The sequence below is a fragment of the Antedon bifida genome, chromosome 10 (assembly GCF_963402885.1).
Source record: "Antedon bifida chromosome 10, ecAntBifi1.1, whole genome shotgun sequence".
NCBI classification, from domain to species: Eukaryota; Metazoa; Echinodermata; class Crinoidea; order Comatulida; family Antedonidae; genus Antedon; species Antedon bifida.
In genome coordinates, this window is record NC_136235.1 from 12,455,821 (window position 1) to 12,474,528 (window position 18,708).

The 18,708-nt window shown below is 35.4% G+C and overlaps 2 protein-coding genes across 5 annotated transcripts; one reads left to right on the plus strand and one right to left on the minus strand.

Annotated features, from left to right (window-relative positions):
* The first annotated feature begins 2,652 nt into the window (after positions 1–2,652).
* LOC144854755 (trafficking protein particle complex subunit 12-like) lies at positions 2,653–13,811 on the plus strand. Of its 2 annotated transcripts, none has more exons than XM_078712715.1 (12): positions 2,653–2,764; positions 3,291–4,505; positions 5,672–5,788; positions 6,103–6,216; positions 6,663–6,801; positions 7,331–7,443; positions 8,676–8,748; positions 9,100–9,173; positions 9,632–9,730; positions 10,728–10,822; positions 11,469–11,556; positions 11,912–13,811. In XM_078712715.1, the coding sequence occupies exons 2-12, from the start codon at positions 3,309–3,311 to the stop codon at positions 12,152–12,154; spliced, it is 2,352 nt and encodes a 783-aa protein (XP_078568841.1). In that variant the 5' UTR covers positions 2,653–2,764; positions 3,291–3,308; the 3' UTR covers positions 12,155–13,811. The 2 variants fall into 2 exon arrangements, with proteins under 2 accessions (XP_078568841.1, XP_078568842.1); XM_078712716.1 differs by having other exon boundaries at positions 2,655–2,675.
* On the minus strand, positions 13,679–17,137 carry LOC144854757 (peroxisomal membrane protein PEX13-like). Of its 3 annotated transcripts, none has more exons than XM_078712717.1 (4): positions 17,042–17,137; positions 15,788–16,581; positions 15,276–15,401; positions 13,679–15,186 (listed from the first exon to the last, which is right to left on the minus strand). In XM_078712717.1, the coding sequence occupies exons 1-4, from the start codon at positions 17,122–17,124 to the stop codon at positions 14,756–14,758; spliced, it is 1,434 nt and encodes a 477-aa protein (XP_078568843.1). In that variant the 5' UTR covers positions 17,125–17,137; the 3' UTR covers positions 13,679–14,755. The 3 variants fall into 3 exon arrangements, with proteins under 3 accessions (XP_078568843.1, XP_078568844.1, XP_078568845.1); XM_078712718.1 differs by having other exon boundaries at positions 15,276–15,395; positions 15,785–16,581; XM_078712719.1 differs by having other exon boundaries at positions 17,050–17,110.
* Between the last annotated feature and the right edge of the window lie 1,571 nt (positions 17,138–18,708).

Below are 18,708 nucleotides of genomic sequence, written 5' to 3' on the forward strand. Positions count from 1 at the left end.
GAATAATATCTATTGTAATATCTGTGTTGTCTAAACTTTCTTATTCCCAGGTCAGTCTAAAATTACAGTTAGTTAGTACACACAACCTCCGAGGATCCTGAGGCGGGCCCTGAGGTGACACCTTGAAAAAAGAACAAAGTGAAATCAGGGATATTTCTATTATAAATGAAACGATAACACTACAAAAATACTAAAAATAAAATACTCACAATACAGTTTAAAATGTTTTTTTATAATATTACTAGCCAAAACCTGTACAGCGTATTTGCATTATGTAGAAAACGAATTGGTAATAATATAATAAATCTAATATATAATGCTAAAAAAAAAACTGAGAACCATAAAGACCATTTCTTATAATCCGGATGGTCATTTGGATTGCAATCTCACAAAACATATTTGTGAAGAACCTTCAACTAGCCGGCGCTGGCATTGATACAACTCATTCAATATATAAAAGTAAAGTATAATATAAAAAACGGCTCGCATGGGTTTGCAATTAACTAGATTATGGAAATCCGATTATTATCGCTCCATGGCCTCAGTCAGGGTTGTGACAACGGAGTGTTACTAGTCGTCGTCACTTTTTGAATATTCCTTTGCTCGTGTAAATGTTTGTAAAAGGGTTTTTTGTTTCAACTGTGTATACATGCTGCCTTTCCCGAAGTTTTTTTTTTACTCAATATCTAAGAACGTCACAAATACAAAACAAGGCCAACAGCCATTAAGTCGCGTGCTACAATGCATAGTGATACCGGACCGACAGACAGACCGACAGACAGACCGACAGACCGACCGACAGACAGACAGACAGACCGACCGACCGACCGACATAGTGAACTATAGAGTCGCGTCCACGCGACTAAAAAGTTAAAATTCTTGAAAACAAAACATTTTATGCTAAGTATCATGAGATATTGTAATCTCACTCTTTCCTGGTAATATGAAGCTTTCTAGAATTAAAATAAATAAAGATTGGATTGTGTGAAACGACATTCAAGCCTCTTTGTTTTTTATTTTGTACTTTAAAAAAAAAAGATCGAAATTTGAATTGATTTGATCCGAGACAAGATCTAGAGGGCCGGCCGGGAACAACTTTGAGTTTGTTTACTGTAGAGGGCAGTATAGCCAACAAACCAGTTATTATCATTAAGTTAAAAAAGGATGTATTCTACGGTAAGCGTTATATGGGCACCAGTCATGCAGGTTATGAATATTAATGAGGAGGTACTATTTGAATATTCATTTATCAAAACCCAGCAGACCAAGACCATTCAGCCTGCAGCTTCTCGATTCCGTATGCTTTACCATTACAGTTACTAATAAATTCTAGACTATGGGATAGTTAACTATTATGTAAATATAATTAGCATAATGATGGTTTAGGGTTTTAACTAGTAATTTTTATTGATGACATTACGAAATATTGAATCCATAATTTACGATGGCGTGTATTTATGTAAAACAGCACTGGTGCCCGTATTAACTCTTTAACATTAGATAGATATAAAAATGCACGGCTGGTGCCCATCTGCAGCACTGGTGCCCATATTAACTCTTTAACATTACACAGATATAAAAATGCACGGCTGGTGCCCACTGCAGCACTGGTGCCCGTATTAACTCTTTAACATTACACAGATATAAAAATGCACGGCTGGTGCCCATCTGCAGCACTGGTGCCCGTATTAACTCTTTAACATTACACAGATATAAAAATGCACGGCTGGTGCCCATCTGCAGCACTGGTGCCCGTATTAACTCTTAACATTAGATAGATATAAAAATGCACGGCTGGTGCCCATCTGCAGCACTGGTGCCCGTATTAACTCTTTAACATTAGATAGATATAAAAATGCACGGCTGGTGCCCATCTGCAGCACTGGTGCCCGTATTAACTCTTTAACATTAGATAGATATAAAAATGCACGGCTGGTGCCCACTGCAGCACTGGTGCCCATATTAAATCTTTAACATTACACAGATATAAAAATGCACGGCTGGTGCCCATCTGCAGCACTGGTGCCCGTATTAACTCTTTAACATTAGATAGATATAAACATGCACGGCTGGTGCCCACTGCAGCACTGGTGCCCGTATTAACTCTTTAACATTAGATAGATATAAAAATGCACGGCTGGTGCCCATCTGCAGCACTGGTGCCCGTATTAACTCTTTAACATTAGATAGATATAAAAATGCACGGCTAGTGCCCATCTGCAGCACTGGTGCCCGTATTAACTCTTTAACATTAGATAGATATAAAAATGCCCGGCTGGTGCCCATCTGCAGCACTGGTGCCCGTATTAACTCTTTAACGTTAATAATGTGTACATATATATCTCATAATATAGTTTATATGGGTACCATTCTTGTACGAAGTAACATATTTATGTGTCCTATATCTGCAGTTCTGAATGTGAAAACAATTGGTGGGTCATTTACTAGTTAAAACCCTAAACCATCATTATGCTAATTATAGTTACATAATAGTTAATTATCCCATAGTCTAGAATTTATTAGTAACTGTAAAGCCTACGGAATCTGCAGGCTGAATGGTCTTGGTCTGCTGGGTTTTGATAAATGAATATTCAAATAGTACCTCCTCATTAATATTCATAACCTGCATGACTGGTGCCCATATAACGCTTACCGTATTCTACCCACTAAATATTGTAATTTTACTCTTATAGGTTACGCCTTATTGATTATGCAGGTTTTTTTAGGTTAACCAGTTTTATTTATAGGCCACAATACAAAAAAGGTAGTAGCTAGGCTAGTGGTAGTAGGCTTATTAGTAGAGGCTAGTAGGCTAGGCCTCCTAAAAAGGCTCTTCTTCTTCTAGACTAGGCCACCCGCCTAGCCTAGGCCCAGCAGGGCGGCCTCTAGACTAGGCCTGTTCTAAACTAAACTACTCAGGCCTGTAACTAGGCATATAATAAGGTCGTAGCTATAGAATATAGCTAGGTCTAAGCATGATCTAGAGCCTTGTCTTGCTTGAGGCTGCAGCAGGTAATTGTAACTGCAATTTATTTTAATTAAGGTATTTTTGAAATTTAATTTTGTGAGTCAATACTAGCTGCATGGCACAGCAATTCCAGTTTTTGTTTTTCAATTGCTAATACTAATAGGTTATATATGACATCATTTCATCATAAGCCAGTCAGATTGTTGAGCAGTCAGTGCTCCCATAGATTTGGCCCCGGATTCGAAACCATCGAAAACCGCCAATCTAAAAAACATTATTATATTACACTATAGTATATGCTGTACTCTTCATTTATATGTAGAATTGAATAGAAAAAGGCATGGAATCTGAAATAAGAGAAAGTGCAGATCTCACCAATGAGCTCCTTGATGAGGAAGAAAGTTCTCCCAGCAATGATGACAGTGAAAATGTACCATTAGATGAACCATTACAAAAGTCTCTACTTGATGGCACACCTGAAGAATTTGATGGTGGCATCACAAGTAAACATAAAATAGATGTTAAGGTACACAATGTGGATGATCAATTGACAGAAGCTCAAGATTTACTTCTTGATGCAAATTCTCCAATGACAGAGAGCATTTCACTATCTGATGAGAGTAGTCCAGTGTCAGAACCAGAATCGACAAAGCTGTGTAAACCGGCTCCGATTGTAATCCAAGTTGGTGTTGAGGAAGGATTCCAGTCGCAGCCGATTGGCAGCCCAGAGAGTCAGATGACATGGATGCAGACAATGGAAGGTACCGGAAGGATGTTCACTGGTGAGGGTGACACAGAAGGTGTGATTCCACGCCAACCAAGTGTTAGTAACTTTTTTAAAGAAGATGTTAAAGGTACTGATGCAGAAGGAAAAACTTTTTTTGATTCTTTTATGTCTTATGACTATTCAACGCCACCAAGTTCTTTGGAATCTCCACTTTCACCAGTGAAATCATCAAAGCCTGATGAAATGGGAGATGCAGCATCTATTCCACTAGAGGAGGATAAATCTGATGTTTTATTTGAAAATGATAACAAAGATGATGGTTTTCAGATTGACTTATCAAGTCCTCAAAAAGGAAGTCTTGCCACAACTCCTGATGCTATAACTGTTTCTGAGTTGAGGCCTGATGAGCAAAGTCCTGATGACCCAAGTCCTGATGAACCAAGTCCGGATAAACCAATCTCTGACACCTCAAATTCAAATACTTTTCAAGAAAGAGATAAAGATTTAAAAGAACCAGAATCTCTGTCAAAACCAGAAACTCTTTCAAAACCAGTAGTAGAACAACAGCAGCCAAATATATTCCAACAAAGTCCAACAACAATTCCATTTCTGCAAAGTGCTTCTGGTGATCAAGATGACATCTTCACTGCTGCCATCAGTGGAGGTGATAGTGATCGTCGTCATAATGCTTGGATATCGAGCGAAAAAACCAGACAAGTTCTCATTGCACGGATGACATCTCCACAAGGGTCAGAGTTCATTGACAAAAACCATATGACGATGCCTGGTGTTAGTCTAGAACATTTTTTGGTAAGTGGAATAATATGAACTTTTACACTATTGATAATAACAAGTTTAATGTACAGTAATTATGTATTTACAGGCTATTTAACATTGGAGAACATTGTGACTACAACTAAATGACCGCATTTCATTTATTTAGCCATGTTAAAGACCCCTTCCCTGCAATTTTGGACGTTTTTTGGAAAATAATACATATATGTCACTTTAAAAACATTAAACCATGTCATTCTTTGTCTTAAATGTACGTTTTATGGTAAATTATGATAAAAAGTGAGAAACAATGCACTACCTAAGTAGCTCGCGGCGATCGACCTCTCGTGGACGGTCTTAGGCCTAGCCTAGCTAGGCTTAGTTTTGTAGGCCTAGCTGGTAAACATCGGTAACGTACGAAAATCGTACGCTAGCTATATACCTAGCCTATAGTTGCTGCATTAATTGTCTTTCTATTTTTGCCAGACTCCGTTGATACAAATATTGGGGAAAACCCGGTATTTTCGCTGAAAAGTTAGGAGTCTTCCATTTGTTTTGGCCTCACGATCGATCGAAAAGTGGGCGAATTACAGGTGAAAAACAAAAATATCAATCCGCGCGCAATGCATTTTGGGATTTATAGCGGGCCGCTATAATTATTAGAATCGACTTATTTTTCACATTTTTAACCGTTTAAAGACGAAAAAAGTTATCGCAATAGGACCATATAGTATTATTTTTACATTAAATATAGTTTGTGATCTTAAATTAGATCTAAAAAACGTAGGGAAGGGGGTTTTAATGTTAAAATTACAAGAAACCGGATTAACACGCTTACCCTCCACCGCCCCACAAAAGCTGGCAGGATCACTAAAAGCGAGAGTAAAATAACGAGCATAAATACTGTATCTTCTGTAAGTATCTTAGTACAACTACCTTACAGAAAGAAAATCTCCTACTAAAAAATATACTATTTGCATACAATAAGTTTGGTTTAAAGACAACTTTTTCCATCTTATCCGACCGCAATTTGGTCGAATCTGGTAGAGGTGATAACCTTAGATTCTGTTCCCATAGATAGGCGCAGCTCATTTGAACTTTGAACCTTTTTTGGGGATTTTCGAACATCACAAACGGGGATGTTTGGACAAAGAGAATAATACAAAGCTCACTATAAATGTTTTTTTTACAAATTTTTGTAGGGCGACCCGGTTCTCGAACTAGTTGTTCGATACATGGGTGAAATAGAAGGTACTAAACGAGCCTCACTCACTGCAAATCAAGTTTCCAAAGATGAATTGGGCTTAAAACAATTGTTGGTATGTTTTAGTATGTTATACTTGCTAACCATTTCTGAACATTTGACAATGTTGATGTTGTTAAATTCCTTTAATGCTTGATTCCCACTACGATGCAATGCAAGAACGTAAGCGCAACGCAAGTGATTTGACCAATCACAAGTAATGGGTTATTCAAGTATTCAATAGTACAATAAGATTGTAAATTAATTTTATTAAAGAGAGCCCTAAATATCAATGAACCCACTTGGCTAAACTGGAAGGGTTACCCTGTTTAAAAATATTTGATATACGATTTTAAAAATAAATAAATTTTTTTTTACTTTTACTTTCAGGACAAAGGTTGTTTGAGAGCAGCTGTTGACCTTACTGCACAAATTTTAGCCATCCATGGTCAAGGTGCTGGTCAAGTAGGACTACCAAGTAAACAATCACCCCAGTCTTTGCAAGTAAGTCATTATTTAATAACATACCCACAATTCTCCCTTGGCTGGATCAGAACCACCTAATTACTCCCTAAGTCTGCCCAATGAGATGATAGGTCCAAAATATGTTGGTTTAGAAAACTAATTTATATATCTAAAAGTGGTCACATACCCATTAATATATTAAGCTCTGTCTACACTATCAAACTAGTTTGACAACAAAAATGTGATGTGCCAAATGTGATGGTAGGTATCACATTTTTTTGTCACATCTTTGATAGTGTAGACAAGGTTTTAGGGAGTTTTGGATTTGAGTGAACATGGACTCGGTTCAGTTAATGTCTATATGACTGGAAATTCAAGCACTTGACTGTTAGTCATCCCCAGATTAATAAACTATGTAAGTGGATATTGTTTGATAGGCCTAAATATTTAGATATTTTTTATATATTTTTGCATGTAATCCATAGGTATGGTTGACTAGAATTGCATTACTAATGAAGCTTCGTCTATATAATGTTGCTGAAACAGAAACAAATGCATTTGGAGATTTTGAAAGGCCTGATTTGTACTTTGAATATTATCCAGATCTGTATCCTGGAAGAAAAGGTAAAGATGGCTCATTTTTGGCATAAACCCCTGGCTACACTATCAAATAAGTTTGAAAAAAGTGTGATGTGCCCAAATATGGTAGTGATATGCCCAATATGGTAGTGATATGCCCAATATGGTAGTGATATGCCCAAATATGGTAGTGATATGACATCATCATGTCCATATATGGGCACATCACATTGTTTGTCACATACATTTTTATAGTGTAGACAGAGCTTTAGAAAGGACTGTGAATGCTTTTAGTAACTTCTTCTTGGTAAAATTTCCCAATTAAATTTGTTCAGGATTTACCATGCTACTTTAACCAACCTTAAAAGTTCAATATGAACAGCATCGGACATTTATTAAACTTCCTTTAAAGTTTATTTCATTACTAGGTAATAGTTTGATACTGTAACTTTAACTAAGACAACATAAAGTCCAAAGACAAATTAAAATCAATAGTATTTTAACCTCATACAAATACAACATTATAAGAAGTATTGACATTTTCTTTGATAATTATCATACTATTTTTTCCCAGGTTCTATGGTGCCCTTCTCACTACGTGTTCTTAAAGCAGAATTACTGCAGTATGCAGGAAAACATCAGCAGTCTCTTGATACGCTCTACAAGATTAAAGGTGTTTGTGGAAAGGTAGGCCCTAACTTCTATCAAGCGTAGATTGGGGATGTTGGGAAGGAGGTGGGTTTATGGTGTGATGAGGGTGCTGAACAGTTCTGAAAACATTTCATAATAGCCCCTTTTCTAACCTTTTAAAAAAAGCGCCCTGCCTCATAACCTAACTATTGTCATGTTATGGATGTTGTTAAAAAGCAGTTGTTTTCACTCACTTTTTAAAGTTGTTTACTTTTCTCTTTTATGATGTTTAAGATGTTTAAAGTTTACTGGTGTTTTCTTAGAGTTCTTTGAACTTCTGATTTTCCAAGCAAAATCACATTTTTCAAGGGGATGTCATGTTATTGAAAACATCTCTGATACTGTAACATACATGTCTGAACAACACCCCTGGATGACTTGTTTTGACAGCATATTCTTGTCTGGCTGACTGACCTGGATGGTGTTTACCCGAGTATTTGGGACCCAGACAGTGGCTTGTTACTATTAATAGTCTAGTATAATAATTGTTAAACACTCTCACTCAGGATACTGCAGACAAAGGAGGTAGACAATAAATACCAGATCAAACTATTAATGTCTAGTTTCATTATTATTAATAGTCTGCAGTACAGCAGCATCTAATTATAACACTATGGTTATAAGAAACTATATGAGCCCTGCTATATAAACATTACAGTACAGTAATATATGGACATGATGATGTCATATCACTACCATAGGAGGTCCTTTTTATATTTTAGTTGATACTACCAGATTATAAACACAAGAAACTATGCAAGCTCCGCTATATAAACATTACAGTACAGTAATATATGGACATGATGATGTCATATTACTACCATAGGAGATCCTTTTTATATTTTAGTTGATACTACCAGATTATAAACACAAGAAACTATGTATGCTCCGCTATATAAACATTACAGTACAGTAGGATTTATATGATCACAAAAATAGGTTGATGGTCAATTTTTTTGTTCCCCAAATGAGATCCTTTTTATATTTTAGTGTACTACCAGATTATAAACACAAGAAACAAGACACATGATTAGGGAGGTACAATAGCTTTTAACCGATCCCCAATTTAGGTAAATGGTTTTTTCCCTCAAAAAATAAATAGTCATTTTTATATTTCTGTTTCCCAGATTCACACCTGTTTATTTATTATGATTACAGGACTTTTAGCCTACTTTACTTTTGGCATTTTGGAGAATTCTGTGAGAAAAACATTTTTTTTGTCTTGTTAGATATTATCCAACTTAAATCAAGGGCTTGCTGAAGATGGTAGTCCTGTTCAACTAAAAGAAGAAAGTAAAAAAGGTATAAAATTACATTTTACAATTTATATCTCATCTATTAGATTCAATTTAAAAGCTCTTCACGGTTTTCAAATTGTAATTTTTACACTTTTAGGCGCGACATTTTTAAAGCTAGGGCATATTGTCCTTATTCTTAAACAATCATGCAAAGTATCTATGATGGCCGATTCAAATACCTTTCCAGTAGAACCCATATTAAGGGGACACCTTCAGGACCCAACACATTGGCTGTAGTGTTTAAACATATACAGTTTTTAAACTCATTTGTTTCACTGTAAATTGTCAACTTAATCGTGGGTTGGCAACAACAACCACTTTGATATAAATGTTGTATCTACTGTATGTTTTATAGCTTCTATTGAACTGTGGAATTCAAGAGATAAGAGAATTTTATATTCAATTGGAAATTGTCTGTTGGCTATGAAGGTAAGTAACTGCACTGTGTTAGTAGTCATTGGTCACTTTGAATGGTGCGTTTAAGTTCTGTTGTGTGTTGAGTTTAGATCATCACAAATATTTGAATATAAATGAAATGTTTGATAAAAAGTTTGATAAATCTAATTTTTCAAATCTAATTTATATATTTCCCTTGTAATAATATAAGATGATTAGAATTGTGTTATTTATTTATTTAAAAACATATTTAGACAGGATAAAAACATATCAGGTATAGATATGTTTTACATATTGTTTTGTTTTTTTAGTGCAATAGATTAAAAACATTAATAAAAAGACATAAAAAACATTAAAATCACAATACAAAGACAGACAATATTTACAATGTTTTAAAAGGAGTGAAAAATTAAATAAAAATATTAAAAATAGATATGTCATACACATAAACATCTTGCACCAGTCTAAATGCCACACATTTTATTTTATAGGATTTTAATAAGGCAGCCTCCATATTTGAATTGTTACTTGAAAAAGATGAAAGCAATGATGAAGAACTTCTATCCGGTATTGGACGAATACATTTACAGGTAAATAAACTATCTTGTTTGTTTATTTGTTATTCTTAGGACAGGTAGGTTACCAGTTACAGGATGCTTAAACTAAGTCTTGTTACAGTATGAAGGGAGGTTGTAACCATGACGGAAAAAAAATTGCATGATCATGGTTGTCAAATGGCAGCTGGACTTTTATCTAACATTCTCATGTTGGTACAATACATCACATAGTTAATATAAGAAAGAATATTTCTCAGTCTAGAAATAATACCCCTTTTACACCGCCGAGCTTATAACAAACCCGGGTCGTGTCCGGATAAATTTCCATTTCACACCTGATTCATTAACCCGGGAAGGACACGGGTTTCGTGTATTTACACTGCAAAATACCAATCCGTGTAAATGTTCTAGATCATTCGAAATATCGCCCTCTCACGCACGAAGAGAGACCCTAGTAACGGTCTGCTCATTATACCTCCTACAATTTTGTTTTATGGCAATACACACACAAATTAAGTCTACTCGTGAAGAATAATATCTTGAAATAAAAATGAATAATAAATAACCATAAGTTTTATTTAATAAATAAGTGAATAAACAAAATCAATCTTATCTTAATTCTATGTAAATTAAATACTATAGTGAGCGAGGATAGTAAACAAACGGGTAAAGATACACTGAGCGTTTTACACCGCAAACACGGGTTCATCCCGGGTGCGTTCCGGGTTGACTTGACGCTGAATACATTCCGCATCACTTACCCGGGTGATTCAGCGACCCGGGTAACTTTTTACGTCGTTTACACCGGCCTACATTTCCGCATTTTTGCGTCCCGGCTACGACTCGGGTTATACAATTCCGGATCAACTCCGCATTTTTACTGGCGGTGTAAAAGGGGTATAAGTGAAAGATTGGTAAGCAAGCATGAGAATAACCAAAGTACAATGTAGGTAATAAATTAACATTTACTAGAGTTCATGTGCAGCATTTACTTATCAGGTTCCAATAAATATATTGTACTTTATTTTAGCTTGGTGATTTAAAGTCTGCGCAAAAAGCATTTCATGAGTTAGAAACCCGTACAACAAAGAGAGATAAACCAATGGTGAAGGTATCAATGAACAGGTGAGACTTATGTTAATATTTATGTACTCAGATAATTTGCATAACCAGGTGCCAGAAGAAAATAGGCTTTTAAAAACTACTCGTATCAAAAAACCTGTACATTAAATCAAATTATGTTTTAAAATTACAAACTCTTGCCTCTTCTTCTTCAAAAATGAAGTTTTTTGGACAATTATTTCTTGAAAAAAATCGCTGGCTTTTGAAAATTCTGTCCTATCTTTTAACACTAGCCGGTCTGGAAATAATACTAAAAAGTGGTCCAGAATTGACCATGGTCCGGATTGCCTTCAAAATTTAACGGAGTGGTCCTTGACCACATATCTATTTGTATTTTCATTTTGGTAAAAATCTTGCAATATCTTTTTGAGTAATCCTGCTAACAAACAGACACACACACGCAATCGATTACATACTATACCTCCTTGGCGGAGGTAAATAAATTAGTGTAAATAAAGTGTAATTCACCAAGGAAGAATGACTGAGCTTGATTATACCGATATAGTAGCACACAAGACCCTCGACTCTCAATTTCGTTAATCATAGTGTAAAAGTACCAATATATAATACCAATAACTGGAAGATTTTAATGGACAGAATCCTTACTGACAAAAGTCAAGCAAATGAGATTCTTTTTTTCTTATTTCAGAGCTCTGATGCGACTCTCTCAGCACATGTACCCAGAGGCATATAAACTGTTTTTAGAGGTTGTTGAGAAAGAACCAACAAACCACATAGTAAGTTCATTAATTATTTAACAGAAATAACTTAGAAAGGGATACTGAAATGAATACAACAAATTGTATTTTGATGCTAATAATAAAGTGACTATAATTATATTGTATATGTATCTATTTAGTATTAATCCTACCCCATAATTTCGGCTACATAGTTTACTTGGTCAAATACAGTAATATGCATACAGTATTGACATGAATATATCATAGCATGAATATATATTAACATGAATAAATTTACACGGAAGAAATTCTAATGAATATATAACAACAATTCCTATGAAAGTTTTCATACTACTGTATTAAAGCAGAAGCATACGGTAATTTTTTAATTTTATGGTATGCTTTTTAACAGGCCGTCAACAACCTATCAGTGTGTCAGCTCTACATGGGAAAGTTAAGAGAGGCATTGGCATCGCTTGAAAGCCTTGTGCATAAAGACCCAGAGAAGTATCTAGACGAAGGCCTTCTATTCAACCTGTGTACCCTATATGAACTGGAGTCATCCAGGAGCATGCATAAAAAGCAGACTCTACTAGGCCTTGTGAATAGGTACCGTGGTGATGGATTTAATGTTGCTTGTCTGAAGATGGCATGAGCCTTTATGCTTCACATGCTTATTGTGTGGTGGCTGGAGATGGCTTGAGCCTTTAGGCTTCACATTCTTATTATGTGGGGGCTGGAGATGGCTTGAGCCTGTAGGCCTCACATGCTTATTGTGTGGGGGCTGGAGATGGCTTGAGCCTGTAGGCCTCACATGCTTATTGTGTGGGGGCTGGAGATGGCTTGAGCCTGTAGGCCTCACATGCTTATTGTGTTGGGGCTGGAGATGGCTTGAGCCTGTAGGCTTCACATGCTTATTTGTGTGGGGGCTGGAGATGGCTTGAGTCTTTAGGCTTCACATGCTTATTATGTGAGGGCTGGAGATGGCTTGAGCCTGTAGGCCTCATATGCTTATTGTGTGGGGGCTGGAGATGTCTTGAGTCTTATTATGTGGGGGCTAATAACTGGTGTTTTATGTTGAAGCTGAAATCGAGGCTGATTGGTCATTGCTGCCTTTCTAAAATGGCATTGTTGAGTATGTATTCCAACGAGGTCTGCTGTAGAAGCCGAGACTGGCTGCAGTAGCTTTAATAATCCTGCTTAAAATGGTAGAATATTCACTAGTTTTAGCCTACAATTGATGTTGGGCTTGTCTATAATGCTAAGATGTTGTATGATGGAACAAGCAGAAAACCTGTTTAATTTTTGTATCAATACATTATTATATTCAATCATTCCATTCACGACACCTAACCTTGAAAAATAAATTAAGGTATTAACAATCAAATTTATCAATTACTATTCTGAAATTAAATCCATATCAATTATCCAATCCAATCATTACAGTATTTAACATTTTGACTTGATAACATTGTCTGTTGATTGTAGAAAGGGACATTAAGATATTCAGGGAGTTATGCATTTATCGAATACATATAAGTGGGTGAATCAATGTGAAAACATATTTAAGCAACATTTTATGCCACTCACTAAGTATCCTTTATTCATGGAGGTAAAAAATACCTTCATGCTTGATTGAACAATTTAAGCTTATTAATTAATCATAGTAATTATATGAAACATATATAGTATTATGTATAATATATATCATAGATCATTATAATTGAATAATGGCATATACCTGTAAAGATTTATAAAGCATTTATAATATCAACTAGCTCATTCTGTTAATCTGTCTGTTTAAATCGTACTGCAATACTTGGAAGAAGTATTTTTGTTTTACCTTTGTAGTCTCACTTTTGAAACTATTGCAGTAATTGGTAATCCCATAATTGGACTTTTCATAGTACTGTATTTAAGAGAATATCAATTGTAGTCAGTGACCTTCTAAAGTGAGGTCAAATTGAGTTTTTGATGATTGAGACCGTTATCACATGATCGAGACAGTTATCAATTGGGCTTTTTAAAACCGTTTATAAAATTGATTCTTTATAAAGAACTCATTTCTATTGGCATATAAGAAAATACAGTTTTTCAAAAATACAGTATTTAAATCCGTGTTCTCTTGGTCACGGGCCCCAGCTGTCGCTCACTGTCAGTAATACATATTTTAAACAAATCACCATGCTGCTTCAAAAATTTAATAATTACATCTTTATTCATAATAAAAGATTATAAATTTCAATTGATTAGTATTACTATTATCACAGCTGTTACAGTAATTATTTCAATACTGAATAAACAATCTATTAAATTAATTAATGTGTTTTTTTAAACGTTTTCAAACATTGATAGGTTAAAGAAGTTTTTAAAAACAAGGAAAGCTATTAGCCTGCGACATGTACTAGCTGGTCTCTTTTTTTTTTATGGCCGACATGAATGTGAATTTAGCCTTACATTCATCTGAATGATGGATGAAACTACAGTAAGCCAGGACTGTTTTAAATCACCTTTGGCATTGACCAAGGGCTTCTCTTGTCCAGTGCCCACCTTAACCAGAGGACAGGCATAAGCCAATACATCCGAGGCAGATACTAGATTCAGGGGATGCCATAATAGTATTATAGTCAGCAGTGCCGATATCAACTGCCTAATGGGACCCCAGCTCCATATTTAAACAGCACCCGATATTTCCAGATGGTCTCCCATCCAAGCTCTAACCAGGCCCAGAGTTGCTTAACTTCGGTGATCTGACGAGAACCGGTGTTTCAACGTGGTAAGGCACACTAAACTGCTGGTAAACAGAATCCAGTTATGACGTTTTTGTTTGATTTGCTTTTGAATATGTGCGCATAACAAACATTAGTATATTATACTGTAGTATTATTAAATTATTCAAATGATGGTCAATTCAAAATAGTTTTAATTTAATAAATGTTAACAATTTAAAAGCAAGATTATATATGAATGATTGATATCAATTTTAATACAGCTTTAATTTCTTCATCTCTTGATTGTTCTGTAAGGCAAAAATGCACTACTAAGCTTGATCCTCTTTGACATGTCAAAAATGTTTGGCTACGTCCATGGAGCATGGATGAATGAGTTCATCCATGCATGGATGCAAGGCCAATCCAATTACGCCTGCTAAAAAGGTCACATGTCATGATCAGGTTTGTTCGACCTCAAATGCTTAATCAACTTGTAGGATTTGATTTCACCATTTTACAGCAATATACAGTATCTCCATTTACTGCTATACGTCCGCTTCATTGGTGACATCCATTGTTGATTCTTGTTTAAAAGATAATCCAATGCTTTCTGTTGCGAGTGGCGCAACATTTTTACTATCCTTTGATTTACAACATCCTCGTTTGGGTTTATTACCCACGGTAGTGGCGTGGAACCCTTGATTGGAGGATAATTCATTGTCCTGTGTCATATCAGGAAATACTTGATCAAACTGAGAATCTGTTTGTAAATCAGTGGCTGCTCCTGCTTGTGGTATTCCTCCCACTGCTGCTGATTGTGTTGCATCAATGGTCGTCTGCATCTGCTGCTGTTCCAACTGGACATGTTTCCTCCCTCTTCTTTTACCTAGAACTTTTATATAATTTGCAGGAACCAAGCCTATCGCTTTGCCATCTTTACTTGCTAATAACCAACCGCGAACCTTCGGTTGCATTTCTATAAACGAGGAATTAAAATAATTATAAGTTAATGCAGTATTATGGTTCAAGGTATTGTAAAATTTAGAAACAAAATGAATGACGTACCTTTGGGAGCAAGGTTGATTACATCACCAGCTTTAATAGTAACCTCTTTGTTATTTGCAGCCTCAAAATCAAATTCAACACGTCCAACTACATGATCATCATCTCCACTTGCCCAAGCAACAACACCTGAAAACAAATCAAATAACTGCCAATTTACTTAAAGTTCATCAAATATCGCATCAGATTCTATGGTCACCTAAATACAGTGTAACGCCTCTTTTAAGAAACATTTATTTAGGGGTTAGGTCTCAAAGGAATTCTACTAACTAGAAACACAAAATTGTAATGGAATGGACCCTATTAAGGGGACACAACAATAAATAGAGATTGGACATTGATTGTTTTTAAAATATATATATATATATATTCCTATTTTGGTCGTTTTACTGGAAAGGGTGTACTCTGAATACAGGTGTCCCAAAGGCGAGGTTCTACCAGGGAGATTTTTTATATCTCCCTGGTTCTACTGCGTTACAATTGGCTAGTTAAATTGTTGTTAAAAGAAACATCACCTTTTGCTTCATTATCATAAGAGCACAGCAATTTCCAAATCAAATACGGTCCTCCTAGCACAACAGCCAAAAACAAGAAAACGGGCCACGACGGTGACCGCTGAGATTTTAATTCCGGATTTGATTCATCTACTAGAGCACCATCCTGCAGTTCAGACCAAACATCTTCTGGGATGCCAGCCTGCCGGAGTCCTAGCAGAATCAGTAACTTTCTCACAAAATAACGAAGTGTCCTGAACATTGCAAATGCTGTGAAAACTCTTACGAGATGCTGCTTGAGTCGTGAGAAATGATCAGCAACACCGAGCACTGCACGGAACGAGCTGTAGACAGCATTGAACGTTGACTCCATCATCATGCTTACTGATGCAAATGCTTGCACTATGCTTTCTATTGACTGAAATGCAGGACGACTGTTTTCTTCCGCTTGTTGTAGAAATTGATTGAAACCACTGTCCATGTTTTCCGCACCAAATCGTGAGCCATTTGTTCCGTACATCCCACCTCCATATGATCCGTACATACCACCACTTGACCCATACATTCCATATGGGGAATAGCTACTACCGTACCCACTACTGTATCCACCACCGTAGCCATACCCACCCATACCATATCCACCCATACCATAACGAGACATAGGAGAGAAGCCACCAATCTGAGTTTGCCTTGGAGGTAGGGAAGGTGGTGTTCTGCTTATACTTGGTGTGCCTAATGTCCTACCATCCATACCTCCTCCTCCTGGTTGACAACATGGTGGTAACTCTGAAGCACGTTGGGACATCCCTGCAGATCTAATATAACAAAAAATCATAACAATTATCATAATCCATAAGAATTTAAAAATATAATTAATAATACGTCGTTCTTAATGCACAAAGCAGATCCACACAAAGTTTCTGACTGAGCTCTTTAAACTAGGCCTATCATCTATTATTATGATATAATAATTTTTAATATAACTAGATACTTGATAGTTAGTAGTAGTAGTTAGTAGCCTACTCTACTAGCATACTACTACACTCTACCTGTCTAGGCCTACTCTAACTTGCCGTATATAGGCTAGCCTACACCCTATAAATAGCTAGCTAGGCCTAGCCTAGTAGTAGCCTAGACGGCACTTGTGATTTGATAAATTGTCACTACCCTAGACTAGGCCTAGCCTAGTATTAGTAACTACTAGCCTAGGCCTAGCTAATCAGGGGTATCATAATTAGGCCTAGTCTAGTTTATAATAAATCTAAAAATAAACACCCGCTTGCAATGGGCGAATAACCAGTCAATAAACGATTATTTGTTGCTCCTCTTTCCCATGGCTTTTGAGGAGCAGCCATCATTTATTTATCATCGTCTACTTATTATAGAGGGCAGTATTGGCAGAATATTAATTTTATAGATTATAATTATTAGATAAATTAATGTTATAGCTCAATGTTTTCAGTATGTTTTTGTTTTGTTATTACTAATTAATAAATATTTCAAAATAAGTCATCGCCATCCTCCTCCTCATCGTCAATAATATTACTAGACCTATTATAAAAAAAATCTTTAAAAAAGACGTATGGACTAGCCTACAAACTTGGATATTTTGGCTATATCCGAGGTGGACAACCCGCACCCAGAGGTTTGATTTGTGAAATCTAAAATACTATCATGGGACCTTTATGTGAATGTTATTTATATCGAACATTGATTTTCTTTCAACAAGACAATCGAAAGCATTATCTTAACATTTTTTTTTTTAATCTTTCTTTAATACATTGGAATACAAAAAAAAGCAGACACTTACACCACACAGAGTAAAAGTAGAAAAATTATCTTAACATTTGATTAAGATATAATTAATTAACTTTAAAAAAAAGTCTCTTTGAAATATATATTTGAAACTAAAGATTTTACATTTTTAACCAGATGGTTGCCCTAGTTTTTACTTAAAAAATAACGCAGTCATGATAAACAGGAGTTATTTTTATACCTCCATGGGATAAAGGTCAAGAGCGTACCATTAAAAAATTGTCATCCGACGTTAGGCCCACAGGGTTACGATTTATTTATCTAGATTTTATTTAATTATTTATCAGTATTTAGTCTCCTACTTTAGTAAATATTTTGACGCAATCTTTTAGTTTTTTAGATTCCAAGAAACACGCGTATACAATATCATAATTTAATAATGTATTGTCCCTTGAAACACAAAAAATGAAGGTAAAAATATTCTATTTTTAAATTGGCCATATCAAAGTAATATTAAAGTTATTCACTTTAAGTCAAAAATTCGAGCCAAAAACAACAAGTTTACGTAATTAACAGGTAAATTAATTTGATTACATTTCGTCTGGAAAATCTTCGCGAGCGAAAGTAAACAAAGATTTCAAACCACTAGTATGCATTATGCCTGATGCTAATTAGGATTGTTTACAACTCGTCACAGTTGAGAAGGTGTTTTCACACAGATCGCGAGGAAGTTTTATGATTATGCATACAGAGTAGCCAAACAAGCGCTTTGCATTATAAGATATGTTTTGATCGAAAACTTTGACTGGAAGTCAAAGTTATTTTTTGGACAAAAAAACGTCTGTATTTCAGTTAAATCATTTTTTTTCCGACTAATTTTTGGTGAAAGTTAATAACTATTATGATACTTCAAAATGACCCACTTTTTTTCAAAATCTTTTTTTTTTATTTTTTTGGAATTAGTCAAAGGGACAATACATCTTTAACGTGTTTTAAAATAATTTATTATATGATTTGCAAACTCGATAATTTAAAGCGAGTGCACTGATCGAGGTAGAGTAAATTCTTTGTTGTCTTATATAACAAAGATTCGTGTTATAAAGGTTTGCACAACAAAAAAAACATGTCGACAAAAACCAAAGATCTTTATAACAACTCTCTGAAAAAAGACAAGATTTGTAGCTGCT

Coding starts and splice junctions, on each gene's coding strand:
- LOC144854755 (XM_078712715.1), top strand. CDS start 3,309: ATGGAATCTGAAATAAGAGAAAGTGCAGATCTCACCAATGAGCTCCTT. Junction 5,789..6,102: donor TGGGCTTAAAACAATTGTTG/GTATGTTTTAGT, acceptor TTTTACTTTCAG/GACAAAGGTTGTTTGAGAGC. Junction 8,749..9,099: donor AAAAGAAGAAAGTAAAAAAG/GTATAAAATTAC, acceptor TATGTTTTATAG/CTTCTATTGAACTGTGGAAT.
- LOC144854757 (XM_078712717.1), bottom strand. CDS start 17,124: ATGATGGCTGCTCCTCAAAAGCCATGGGAAAGAGGAGCAACAAATAAT. Junction 16,582..17,041: donor TATTCGCCCATTGCAAGCGG/GTGTTTATTTTT, acceptor TTGTTATATTAG/ATCTGCAGGGATGTCCCAAC. Junction 15,187..15,275: donor AATCAACCTTGCTCCCAAAG/GTACGTCATTCA, acceptor CCTCGTTTATAG/AAATGCAACCGAAGGTTCGC.